At 33.1% G+C, this 13,768-nt stretch overlaps 1 protein-coding gene across 3 annotated transcripts in view; it reads right to left on the reverse strand.

The window, feature by feature from the left end:
- Window positions 1-13,768, reverse strand: part of GRID2 (glutamate ionotropic receptor delta type subunit 2) — a gene marked incomplete at both ends in the record, with an annotated part of 1,386,303 nt that overhangs the window by 545,981 nt on the left and 826,554 nt on the right. For all 3 annotated transcript variants that reach the window (XM_079709016.1, XM_079709017.1, XM_079709015.1), the window contains 2 exons: window positions 1,423-1,596; window positions 9,067-9,120. In XM_079709016.1, coding sequence (XP_079565142.1) covers window positions 1,423-1,596; window positions 9,067-9,120 — 228 coding nt within the window. The remainder of the gene's footprint in view (window positions 1-1,422; window positions 1,597-9,066; window positions 9,121-13,768) is intronic.

Here is a 13,768-nt window from a genome sequence, read left to right on the forward strand (position 1 = left end):
TACAAAGGTGCAAAGCACCATGGTAGATATGATGGGGGAAAGAAAAATAGACAAGTAGTTAATGTGATTTTATGGTGCCTGGTTCTGGAGAGAACCTATTCTAAAAGAGCTTAAAATTTAGTAGGAAAGTTCTATGGGCAATGATCCCAGAGCCAGCTGCCTGGTAAATACACATGGCTCATTACAATGGTAATAAGTATGAAGAAATGGTTAGATAAATTGTAATTTATCTAAAAAAATTCAAAGCTGACTAAAAATAGGGAAGCTGTGGAGTTAACTTTCAAACAAAGAAGTAGTTTTGCCAAGTCGACTTATTTATCCAGTATTATTGGGAATGAACTAGTTCTCCTAGGATTATTTTCCCAACCTTTTCAAACTAAACATCTCTAAGTACTAAAATATTTTTGATATTAAACATTTTGAAGGAATAGGTTTCTAAAATATATCATTTTTTTTAACCTATGAAATTGATCATGACTTTAATCTTTGTTGATATCTCAGGGATACTGTTTAAAAATTAATAATATACTAGCAATATACTACAGTGGTACTCTTAGGAACTGCTTTATGATATAGAGTTGCTTTACAGGGAAAGTCCTGCTCTGATAGGATATCTGAATTAGTGTATCTGTTTGATTTCTCTTTTCCTGTCTCCTGCCTAGCTAGAGTGCTTCTTATGGAGCCCATTCTTGTTGATGTGCCTGCCTTTGTTAAACCTCCAACAGATTGACATATTGAGAACTCCAGTGCAAAGAGAAATAAAACAAAAAAATCTGATAGGATTTTCCTTAAGAAAAAGAAATAGGCTCCAGGTGAGTATTAAAAGGACATTCTTATGAATAAGCTTCAGGGACTTGGGGTTCTTTATTTTGCTGCTCAGAGATTGTACTCATCTACTTTCAAATTCTTTGTTGTATTCTGAATAGCAAAGGTTTCAGCTATATCCCCTCTGAGTTGGATATAACTTTATAACACTACAGCATTTTTTGGATTTCTAAATTTTTTTTGGTGAAGTTCATCCAATCGGAAATTAATCTTTAAAAAAGAATAAACTTCTATATCTTTGTTATGCTAGAAAAGGCAAGCAAATTTATTAGCTTAATAATTTGGAGTTTGGCATTAAGGAGTATCAATCACGAATTCACCATGAGAAATGCTATCAATTTACTTGCTGAAAAGAAAAAAAACCTTTACTTATTATATTTTTATTAAACAAGTAGATATTTTGCTGTAATGAGGTCAAAATGATCAAAGACAGATTCTTAGCACTCTCCCCATCAGACTTATGAAATTTCTGGAAGAGGAGAATAGTTCAGAAAATGGAAATGTGTACAATTCTGAGTGCAATGCCACTGGAAAAGCTCTCTCTACAACTGCCCAACAAAACATCCTTGAAGGAATATCCAGGGACTTAGAATATACCTCCATATTCTGAGCAAATGGATCCTTTGGATCACACAACGTTGAAGATATTCGATGGTTGCCACGGAAACATCGCTGACTTATATTCTGGGGGACTGGAAATGTCTGACGAATGATGGTTAACCTTCCAATTGACCTTCTTACAAGTTCCTGTACGTCCACATCATTTATTTCCTATAAGATAAGAAATGGAAGAATTAGAAATGCTTTAATACAGTAACAGAAACACAAAACTATTAATGAGTTGTTATCTGGAAATGCTAAGAGATTCTGTTACTGTAATACATTTGCATAATGCTTAGCCCACATCCAAATGAAAGCAACAACACATGTTCATTAAAATAATCAAGTCATTTGTAGTTGCTGTCTGTGCTTTAAATTATATGCATTTATGTATATAATTAATTAATACCTAAATAATTTCAAATGGAGCAACTGACTGAAACACATTTTATTAATAATAAGTTTATAATATGTTGAACACTTCAGAAAAATATGTGTTGTCTAAACATGGGAAAACGTCACAAATAACTTGCACTTACACTTAATTATTACACTTAATTATTCACTAATGGACTTCAAGGTACTTTGACTACTAGGAAGATAGTTATAATGTAAGAATAATATATATTGCTCTTAGCAATTAAAAATGAGGTTCTTAAATAAGACAAGTAGAGAGAGAATGAGGCGATATTATTTAAGACTTTTCCCAATTACTTCTTAGAACTACTGGTGTTAACTCATACATTTCTCTTAGTAAAGAATAGATAAAACAAAGTGCTCACTAACTGCTGAATGGATAAGTTAGTATGTAATTGTGTTCTTAACATAAAGATGAAAAATTCTGTTGATTAATGCAGTGTGAACTCCAGTGATTTTTATCCAAATTAATGCTAGTTTGTATATAAGCATTTGCCGAACTCAAAGAAAAGCATTTTCTACTTCTTTCTCCCTGCCACCTCCTAATTCCGGACTTAAATTTAAAGATTTGACTCAATCATGGGTGTAAAAGTAATAAAAATAACATAATATTTTCATAATATACATCTGTTTTAATTGAACATTATTCTAATTGGAATTAGAATAGGATTGATCAGAATAAATTTTAGTTTTAATGTAGTCTTTACTTAGGTAGTTTGTGCTCCATGGTGTCCATTTGGAACCTTTTAAACCAATGAAGCCTTTGTAATTAACATATTATTGGTTTCAAAAGATTCTTATGGCATCGGAAGTAAAAAATTTGACACGATACATTTTGGAATACAGTGAGCATTTCTCAGTTTTGTTTCAAAGAATTATTACAGAATAATGAAAGAGAAAAAGATGATTTACAAGTGTAAATTTTCTTCTTTCCTTACTACGCTAATCACATATTATTCTTTCTTATAGCATATATTAGCTTTAAAATTGATCTTTTATTTATGATCTTTATGAAATATAGATTTCTCTAAAAATAAAATAACACCTGCCATCAGCTATATCCAGTGCAATATCCTGGATTTCCAGTCGATTAATCCTTAATGTACCATAAAAAATTATTTTTCTCAGTTTAAAATGCCATCTTTTTCTTTAGTGTGTGTCATTTCACTGGTCCCCAAAATTTCTGTCTGGCAAAAAGCAGGTCACTTTTTAAGTCTCTGTCATCTACTCACAAAATAAAATTAAACGGTGTCTGTCAACTTCATTTTAAGCCTGAAATTTAACTAGAAAACTTTCAAAATTAATTATTATTGCTATTCAATGTCTTTACAGTTTTAAAAATTTCTTATTGTGCAAATGGGAATTTTCATTTAAAAAGGCAGTGAAAAATTCTACCACTCTTCGCATAATATTGACTAAGTTGTGTTATATACATGGTCTTTTTTTCTTTAGCAGTACTAAGATTTATCAACATTTTGTCAAACAGCACCATTTCTACATGCTCCACCCATGGTGAACTACAAATCAGCACATTAGAATAAAAACGTACATTTATTAAGACCCTACTATATTTTGGGCAAAATACTAAGTACTTAACCTGTTATCTCATTTTCTGCTAAAAACTACATTCTGATTCAGATACTGTCATTCTCATTTATAAATAAGGAACCAAGGAGATTCCAAGCTCTTCATTCAAAATACCCTTTATTCATAGTATGAATTTATAAATGTCATCAAAAGAGACACTCTCTGAAGTAATTACACAAGAAATCCATTTTTCCTTACAGGAATTATTTAGATTAATATGCATAAGTGATAGGAATTAAAACTGTAAAGATATATTATTCCAGCATTTAATAGTCTGATGATTCTATAAGAAATGATAAAGTCATCTATCATGAACCAAAGTTTTTAAGAGGACTATTTTTAAACCCACAAAAGAGGATGGCTACCTTTTACAGGTTCTAAAAGCTGAAATTCACAGGTGTCTTAGCGACTAAGCTATATTTGAGAAAATGTCAATTTGAATTGAATATATTTTGCCTATTATTATTTGGGGAAGGGAAAAGAAAGTAATATTCTGGGAGGAAAGAATCTGCCATTCTGAATGAAGCTAACAGACAGTCTGTCTCAAAAAATTCACTTGCAGTTTTAGTTTTGACACCTGATCTCAAAAATAGTTTGATAGTGATATGAAAACTTCATCAGACAGCTATTTTATATTTAAAGAACTTTACTTCTGCATTCCAAAAGGTGCATTTCAAGAGTGACAGATGCAATGTTATATAAACACTGGAAGCCAAGTGAATATTTAATCTATTAAGAGATACTTTTAAATGAAACATAAATCTGTAAGTAAACTGCTCTTATTAAAATATGAAACTATTGTATAATCTTTTGGAATCTACATTATTCTAATGTGCTGAATATTTAAAATGTTAAAATATCTGATTTTTTAAAATAATCATATGAAGAACCAGTTCAGTACATACTCTACCAAGCCCCCTGTACTACCCAAATATGCTACTCTTTAGAAAGATACAGAAATTTCCTGAGTTTGAAAGAATTTAAAGAAGGTAAATTATAAAAATTAGTTGTCCTTTTTGTATTCTTGATTTGAATGAGTACATTTATGAAATAAGAATATTGCAATTAAAAATGAACAAATATGTTTTAGTATACCTAATTTTTCTCAATGTTTCTTCATTAAGAGCAAGGCATACAGTCTTTTATCCCCAAAATAATTTACATGGATAATCAAAAATGATTAAGAATCAAATCAATATATCTGAGGAAAGATTCTTATCACTTTACTGTGATAGTTTAATGTAGGGCAAACTCTGAACTGTGTAAGAGCCAAGGAAGAGGAAAGCGAAAATATCTGATAGGGATACAACTCCGCCAGAAACAGCCACTTCCCAGAACAAATCTTTTAGGAGAATTGGATTGCTCCTGAATCCTTGTAGGATATCAGCTTTAGGCTTAAGTTAATAGAATTCTAGGGAAGGAAAGACTCTCAAAATCTATTAGGTTGGATGACAATCTATATTATATAAACTATTTCAGAGAAGGGACCCCTTCCTCCTTTTCCCATTCTTTTATCTCTTAACATTGAATGAAGTTCTTGGCTCATAGGAGGTATTCATTAAAGGTTGATAAATGAAAAACTGAATGAATGGCAAGATTTCACCAAAACGTCTTCTAAAGGTAGATACCTGAAACTTTAAGGATAGACTTTGGGGTGCTTTAATAACTTTAGCCATTCTAAATAAAGCAGATTTTAGTAATGATATTAAGCAGTGTACTATGTGGTATGATTTGAAAAGATTATGCTTATTGCTGTTGTTGCATTGCTGATATGTTTACATTCCTCATGCTTTAGCAAAGATGATTCTTTAATGCTTCCATAAAGTTTAATATTAACATGAAATAATTATACATATATTATGAAATATGGAACAAAACCAACTGTAGACTAGAGCAGCAGGAAGGAGAGCAGAATGGCAGCTTTCTGCTTGACAGATTAGTAGTGAGCAGTTCAATTAGTCACTAAACTAAAAAAAGTAAAAAAATATTCACTATACACTTAGGCTTTTCAAATCTCAGCAACAACCCCCTTCTCCTTAACTGCAGAACTAAGCAGTCATTAGCAGAGAAGAGTAGCTTAAACGATTTAAATAAGAATTCAAGACGCCAAAGGTCAGGTTCGGTATCATCTGGGAATAGAAGGGTGACTATAGAATGTTTCTTGCTGCTCTAAACGGTGTGTCTATCTTCCTACCTGAATTTCTAACTTTTGTAAAACTTAAATAAAGTGCTAGACCATCTCCTTCAGGACCCTGAAGGGATGACAGTACTTATATGGAAAGGCTGTTCTGTGCTGGATCGACTGATTGCAGGGAGAAGATAAATACCATTACCAACCACTAACATATGATTGATTACACCATATGAACTAGCATAGCCTCTCATTATTATAGCACACTTAATGCAAGTGAAAAAAATATACTGTTTTCAAGTTTTGACATCAATTTGTATGATGATGCACAATGCCAACTTTGATTTATAGTTTCTCTCTGAGAAACTACTGGTGCAATAAGATTAAATAAATGTTTGCAACCCATTTTAAAATTAGCAACAAAATAGTAGCTACACAAACCAAACTAGTGAGATTCACGATTTCCATGTTCAATCAAAATGGGCCTTGGCATGTTGTTGGGTTTTGTTGTTGTCATTGCTCCTTTTAGAGTTTATTATTTTCCTAGCAAATTCGAGAAATCCGTGTTTCTTATTTTACGGAAACTCAGGTAAATTGTGATTCATCCATTATAAACAGGCCTGTAAATGAAATAAAGGTAGCAAGACTCAAGTTTCCTGAGGCATATTTCAGAGAGAATGAGGTGGCTGAATAGAATCATGTAGAAGTAAGAGTGCTAACCACAGATACGTGGACAGATGATTTTTCTTAGGGATGAAAATACAGAAAATATGCTTGATCTCTGAGTTTTAACCCAGTTTAGAAAAAAATAATAATAAACAATATAAACAGTGTGGGCTGTGAACGTAAGATTTTTCAAAGGCTAAGTGGTATTGACCTGCCCCACCTAAAATTACAGCTTTGCTCAAGGACTAGCAAGGAGGGCTGTGGGTAAAAAAGAGATAAGGGGTTCAGTAATGGTAAAGGTGAAGTTATAGTTATGACAGCTTACAGCAGGAAACTAAAGTGTGAAGGAGGAGAAAAGAACTGAGGTTTTCTATACTGTGTTCTATAATTCTAACATTTTTGAGTTATTTGCCAGTTAGGCTGCTTTGTTTGTGTGGATGTTTTTATTTTTTTGCAATGTAGTGGCCTATATTATGGAACACTCATTTAAAGACATCATTTGCCCTCCTAATATTTTATGAAATAAAATTTAATGGGAAGTTCAACAAAATGAGTTGTAATGTTTATGGAAGATATAGTAAAATGGAAGCTATTATTGTTTCCATGATCTACATCATCAATAAAATACATGCTACTCAGTCAAACTTCCTCTTTATGATAGGAAGGAGCGATTTCCTGCACAGCACAAATTGACAAATAAGCGGGAGACAGATGGACACTCATGTTCTGGGAAGCCCTCTCTACCTCGGTTCACACTTTTAACATTCAAGTATAGCTTTAGAAGTTAAGCTGAATATGGAAAAAGAAAATTAATTCAGGGGTCCCTTCTGCAATCTTACCAGAGACTAGAAAGGAATGGGCATTTCTATTTATCAATTATAAGTATTAATTGGTTTGATTAATCCATGTCTCTAAGGAGGCAAGAGGTCACTTTTTCCCCCTAGTCATCAATATTGACATCAACAAGTAAAATGGCTCCAGTTTGTTTTACATCAGAAAATCTGTGTGCTCTCTTCCCCATCAGAAGGTGGGTGTGAGATAAGAACAAGGAATTAGGAAGATTCTCTATTTCAAAAAATAGTAATCTAGAAAATAATAAGCTAAAGACAAAAAGTAATAGAATAATGGCTCCTATAAGATTGAAATTCAGATAGCAGAAATTTCAAAAATATAACCTATAAGGAAAATTATTAAAAAAAGAAAACAAAGCAACAACAACCAAAGCTTTAGACTAGAAAAGACTTGTTTTAAATCCCATTATCACCTCTTCACAGTTGTGTAGTATTTTACAAACTGCTTAATTTATTTGAACCTCAGATTCTTTGCAGAAAAATAGAGATGAAATTACCTAATTTGAAAAGTTATTATGAAGGTTAAGTTTCCCTTTTCCCTTTACTCTGTTCTGATGTTTAGTCATTTTAGACTGACTTAAAAACTTCATTGAAAAGTAGATCTCACATATACACATTATCTGTCAGGATCTCAGAAAAACACGGCTTAATTTGACATAAGAAATACACTGACAAATCATGTAGACCTAAAGTTTATCAGACTGAAAACAGACTTGTAAGATGTTTCCAGTGACTTTAAACTGAACTAAAAAGAACCATCAAGGGAGCTAAAATTCCATCAATGAAGTGTGGTGTAGGAGAAGCAACTTGAAACTAAGAATCATTTTTAGTTTTCTGTGTAAGGAGAGGCAAGTCATATACCCTCTATGGACCCCATTCCCTCAACACTTCATAATACTACTTAGTATTCAACAAAATAATATGTGAGAGAGTGATCTGTGAACTTTAATGTGCTCTGATCATTATTGCAGTACCATTTATTGAGTGTTATTTGTCAGGCACCGTGTTAAGAGCATTAGATAATATTTCACTTACTTTTCATTATGAACTGGTAAAGTAAACGTTATTATACATACCGTACAAACAAAATAAAACCTGAGGCACAGGATGATTATATTATATATCCATAGTAACACAGCTAACCAATTTCATAGCCAGGATTGAACCTATCTTGCTGACTACAAAACCAGAATTCTTGCCCCAAATGCTACTTTGTTCCTGAGACAAAACTTATTATTCTATAATTCAATATTTGTTATCTGTTGATAAATAACACATTATTTTTATTCATAAGTAATAGATATGTTGAATACTAGATCTTGTTGATCTCATTATTTGTCCCAGACTGATCTGCTCATTGCTCTTTCCAACTCTGACTGGCAGGTGACAATGGAACAACTTATTTCACTAAGCTCTCATGTTGCAATACTGTACTTTTAATCTTATGCACTGTCCTTACAGAAAAAAACCAAAAAGACAAAAAAAACTTTCACAAGGAATTTGACAAGTTGGTGAATTGTAAAACAGTTATATTTCTTTATGAAAAGAAAAACAATCTTCTCTTGTTTATTCATATTCATGTGCTGAACTATTTAATCCACTTGTAAGGGGGTGGGGTACAAAAGTTCTAGAAACAACAGTAAAACACAAATGGAACACAAGCCCTCCACTGGGAGGAATTCACTTTGCTTACAAAGAAGAACTGTACTTTTTATAAAGATGATCTCCTGATGTAGGCAGTGTGTGCCAACGGAAAAGACTGAAAGTTATTCAGTGGGGAAGACGTTCTCCATTTATTTTATTCATACAAAGCCCTTTATAATTTTCAAAAACTCCTTATTCTATTTTTACTTAACAGCATCCATTCAGTAAGCTGAAAGTATACTTTGTGTTCTGTTTTCTGTTAGAAATTCAAGGCCGTAGGAAATGCTGTGACTATACATATGAAAACAGGACCCAGAGTTGACAGTAAGGTTTAGTTGGCTTTACCTCATTTATAATGATCCAGTGACAGTCAAAAGCAACCAAATTCGTCTCCACAACCTGGAATAGAAAACAAGCCAGCCACCAGTCAGCATTAATTGTGAAAAACAAATCAAACTAAATAGATATACTTGGCAAATGGCAAAAATGTATCACAGGTTAGAAAGGTCTTTGTTACTCAATTGAAGATTGAAAACCGTTATAGTAAAACATGGTAGAAGCATTTGTGTTCATCTTGTAAGTGCACTGTAGACTTTCTAATTAGGTTTGAAAGTATAATTAATTAAAAACCCAGAAAAACAAAGGTTTCAACTGAAAAATAATATAAATAATAATGTTTAGTGATTCAACCGAGAGTGGAGTTCCAAACACATTTCCTAGTCCAAATAAACTTTGATGAACTTTTATAATCTACCTAATAAATATCTAAGTACATATCCCTCCATAATCTGGCTCTAACTTAACATTCTTATCTTCTACTTCCCTGTGTATACATCTGTCATTGTCTTAACAAAGTAAAATGCTCTATGTTCTGAAAAGCTTTGTGTATGTGTTATTGAATTCTATTGTGTATTCGAAGGAGATCCAATCATAAAATTATCTGAACGTAAAGACTAAAAGTAATGGACATTATATTAGCACAAGTTATAGGTGGGTAATTTCAGTAGTTTTGCTAATAATATGAACAGAAAGAAAACTTATGTAAAAGAAAAATAAACTATATATAGGTAGCAATCCTGACTGAATAACTTTGGATAAATTGATTCTAAATGATCCTTTGCTTAGGCCAAAAAAGGCAACCCTTGTACAGGTGTATGTCCGTGTGTGTGTGTGTGTATGTGTGTGCACAGAGGTAGCTTTTGTATCAAGGTTTCCATTCTATCCAATTTTATTGTACATATTCTAAGACATGTTCTTATGATTCATGTCATGGAACATATAGATATATGTTAGGTTAGACTGTTTTACAAGAGATTACTGTGTTATTTTCAGCAATAATACCAAAAGTTTGAGTTTAAAGTGAAGATGCTTTCTAAAAACTAGCAAGGAATTGTTATAAAGTGTGAATTACTTTTGGGCGTTAGTCTTTGTCCTACTGAAAGACGCATTGAATCACGAGAAACACGGTAGGAAATACATCTGTGTGATTCAATACTTTCTCAAAGTATATACTTATTTGCAGAATATTTTTTAAAATTTTGGTATAAATTTTATACTATTTCCATATACATCAAATAGATTCTTATGACCTTACTAAGGTGCATAGATAACATATTATCATAGAAGTGAGGACACGTTATCTATTTTTAAGTCATACAATTATTATCTATTTCTTTTATATACATGCATGTTCAACTTTTAGATGAAACAATGTAGAAAATATGACCCATGGCAGTTTTCAGTTTTAGCTAAAAAAAATCACTTTAAACCAGTAATGGCATCCCTTATTTCTAATTTTATAATTATTTTTCTTTAATAATCTTAGATAAACCATCAGTAATTTATTAGCAATAAAAAGCATTAAAAACCAAATGGGACCTCCATAAGAATTTAAAGGAATACAAACTGGAGACTCAGATATAAGGAAAATAGTTCTATGGATAAAAAAGAAAGAAATATATATATATGGGGGAAAAAAACGTATGACTGAAATATGGAAATAGGAAGAATTCAGAGAAAAGAGAAGTGAAAGCTAAGATATAGGCTGAAAGTACTTCTGAAGCAATATTAGCAGTAGAGTGAAGAGATGAGTCAATTTAGCTTAAATTGTCCCCATTTAGATAATCTGTACCATGTGGCAAGATTAAGCAAAATTTAGTCTATGAGAATTCTGCATCAACCTGTAGAACTTTTTAAGTGAAAAGTTGTTTGGTGTAACAGCATTTATGAAATAAGTGGAAGTTAAGAGTTACAATAGTAACACTGATAGTTTGTCTAGACCATAAAATTTATTCATCTTTCACACTCTCTGCCTTGAAATAAACTTTCAGGCAAAAGCATGAAACAGTATATAGGTGTAGGCTCAATCTTCTGTTTCAGCAAAGGAGAAAGGTAAATATTTCTTCTGAGGCCATGATTCTACTAACTATACCACCCTCCTTTGCTTAGGGTTGGCAGGGAAACAATCTCTTACTCTTCCCTTTGGTTTTACTCACGAATACTAAAATATGGGTTTCCCTGGTTGCCCAGTGGTTAAGAATCCGCCTGCCAATACAGGGGACACGGGTTCGAGCCCTGGTCCGGGAAGATCCCACATGCCGCGGGGTGACTAAGCCCATGCGCCACAGCTACTGAGTCTGCGCTCTAGAGCCCACGTGTCACAACTAAAGCCCGAGTGCCTAGAGCCCGTGCTCCGCAACAAGAGAAGCCACCGCAATGAGAAGCCCGTGCACTGCAATGAAGAGTAGCCCCCGCTCGCCACAACTAGAGAAGCCTGTGCGCAGCAACGCAGACCTAACACAGCCAAAAATAAATAAATAAATTTTAAAAACCTAAAATATAAGACACTTTGCAGTACACATTTGAGATGAGGGGAAAATATGAGCACATTACTACAGATACAGAAATAAATCATTTATCACAGTAGCTCGAGTTCATGGAGCAGACCCCACTCCCTACTCCCTGATGTGGTACTGCGCTAACACTGCAGTAAACCCCTGTTATGTTCAGACATTGCATTTTGGGTTTACTGATTAGAGTAACTTAGCCTATCTCTTTATTGCAATACATTTTTACTAATCTTAGCTAGGCACCTTCTTCTAACCTTAATAAATTTTAATAAACATACCTATTAGAGTAATTTTTTTTTTTTTTTTTTTGCAGTACGTGGGCCTCTCACTACTGTGGCCTCTCCCAACGCAGAGCACAGGCTCCGGACGCGCAGGCTCAGCGACCAAGGCTCACGGGCCCAGCCGCTCCGCGGCATGTGGGATCTTCCCGGACCGGGGTATGAACCCGTGTCCCCTCCATCGGCAGGCGGACTCTCAACCACTGCGCCACCAGGGAAGCCCTAGAGTAATTTAAAATTCTGTGATTTTATAAAGGCATGATTTCAAAACTGTGCAATGTTTGTTGGCCTCTTCATAAATACTGAATGCTCAGGACTTTTTTATGAGCCCATTTTTCTTTGGGGAAGGAAAACAAGTTACATCAGAAAAGTACTTAACAATGAAAAAGTAGTATTGTTCCTTTAATTATATAAAAAAATATACATGTCTACACAACTAAAATCTATGTATTACTGCAACACCATGTTATAAAGAAGCTTTGAAACTTTTTTATTGCTGTGTTGTACACAGAAAGTTAATGCTTCCACTACCTGTCTCAGGAGCTGTCCACTAAGAGAGGAATATAATTTCCTTAGGTTTAGGTTAATATCTTCATGCACAACAAGTGATCTGGCATGACTTCTCTGACTTTTTATAATTGAATGTTACTAAGAGTGAGCAATGTAAAAAGCCACTAATTAAAAAGGTATCTGATACCTGTAATGGAAGGAGTATTTAGTAAGGGACATAAAAAGATGATGGGGACTTCAGTAGCCTAGACCTTGGAAACCTAGTATATATCTATTTACATTAGGTGTATATTTATATATATTGTATTGATATCTATATATGATCTACTACTATATCTATACTGGTATGTAACATATATGTATATATGTATATATCCAGAGAAGTAAAATTTACAGTAGAGTTAAAAGAAAAGGTAAAAAGGGGTAATAATATTGTTTACGCTTTTCCCATCTAGTCAAATGGAGCTAACATGTGGTGAACATTCTTAGGAAAGACATATTTAAAAAGAAATTCTCAGTATTTGTGCAGATAACAAATGTCAAACAACTATTATAAATCTGAAATCAATTCATCTGATAATTTTTTATTAATATGAATCACTTCCATTTGATATACTTTAGCCTAAGTAATGTTATATCAAACTAATTGCATTACCAACTTGAAGGACTGAATTACGTTTGGATAAAGGATTAAGAAGCAATTGTAAGACATCCTAGAATATTTTAAGCCTTCATACTTATCTTCAGTTGTACTAGAACTCAAACAGGGAAAATTGTTTTTTTCTTGTCTTCCTTACCTAAGTAGCACATCTCCTATTTCAACAGTAAACATATTTGAAGTCAATGAAAAAGATTAAGCAATTTGATTGAAATATTTCCCTTTTTTCCCAGTGGCAACCTATTTTATATCTAAGTCCATCATTGTTACAGTTGTTTGGTCTCACTCTGTGGATTCTTATAAATGTCTAGCAAGTTAGTACATCCTAATTGTACTATTTAACCCAAAATTTCAAAAAAAGTTTTTGACTGCTATGAAATAATGATGGTCCTAAAAAATAATGTATATTTTATTACCATTATAATAATAAGCACTGCTCAAAAGATCACATTATGCTTGGGCTATCAAAAGAAAGTGGCAGGTCAGTAAGAAAAAACTAACCAATGAGGACTCTAGTAGGTTTGGTTACAAAATAACAGGAAGAAAGGAAGTATGGATTTTTCTTGGTCATCTGTTTCTCTCCCCTCTTGCCCCATGCTTCTCTCTTATCACTACACATGTAGAGGGAGCTTGGTGCATATTCATATAGGGTTGCTACCACATCAATCTATAGTAACATAATTATAACAAATGAGACTACCCTACCCCCCAAGAGGCTGAGCTTACTTTAAGAGAACTGAACAAAAAAGGGG

Source organism: Hyperoodon ampullatus (genome assembly GCF_949752795.1).
Source record: "Hyperoodon ampullatus genome assembly, chromosome: 1".
Lineage (NCBI taxonomy): Eukaryota > Metazoa > Chordata > Mammalia > Artiodactyla > Ziphiidae > Hyperoodon > Hyperoodon ampullatus.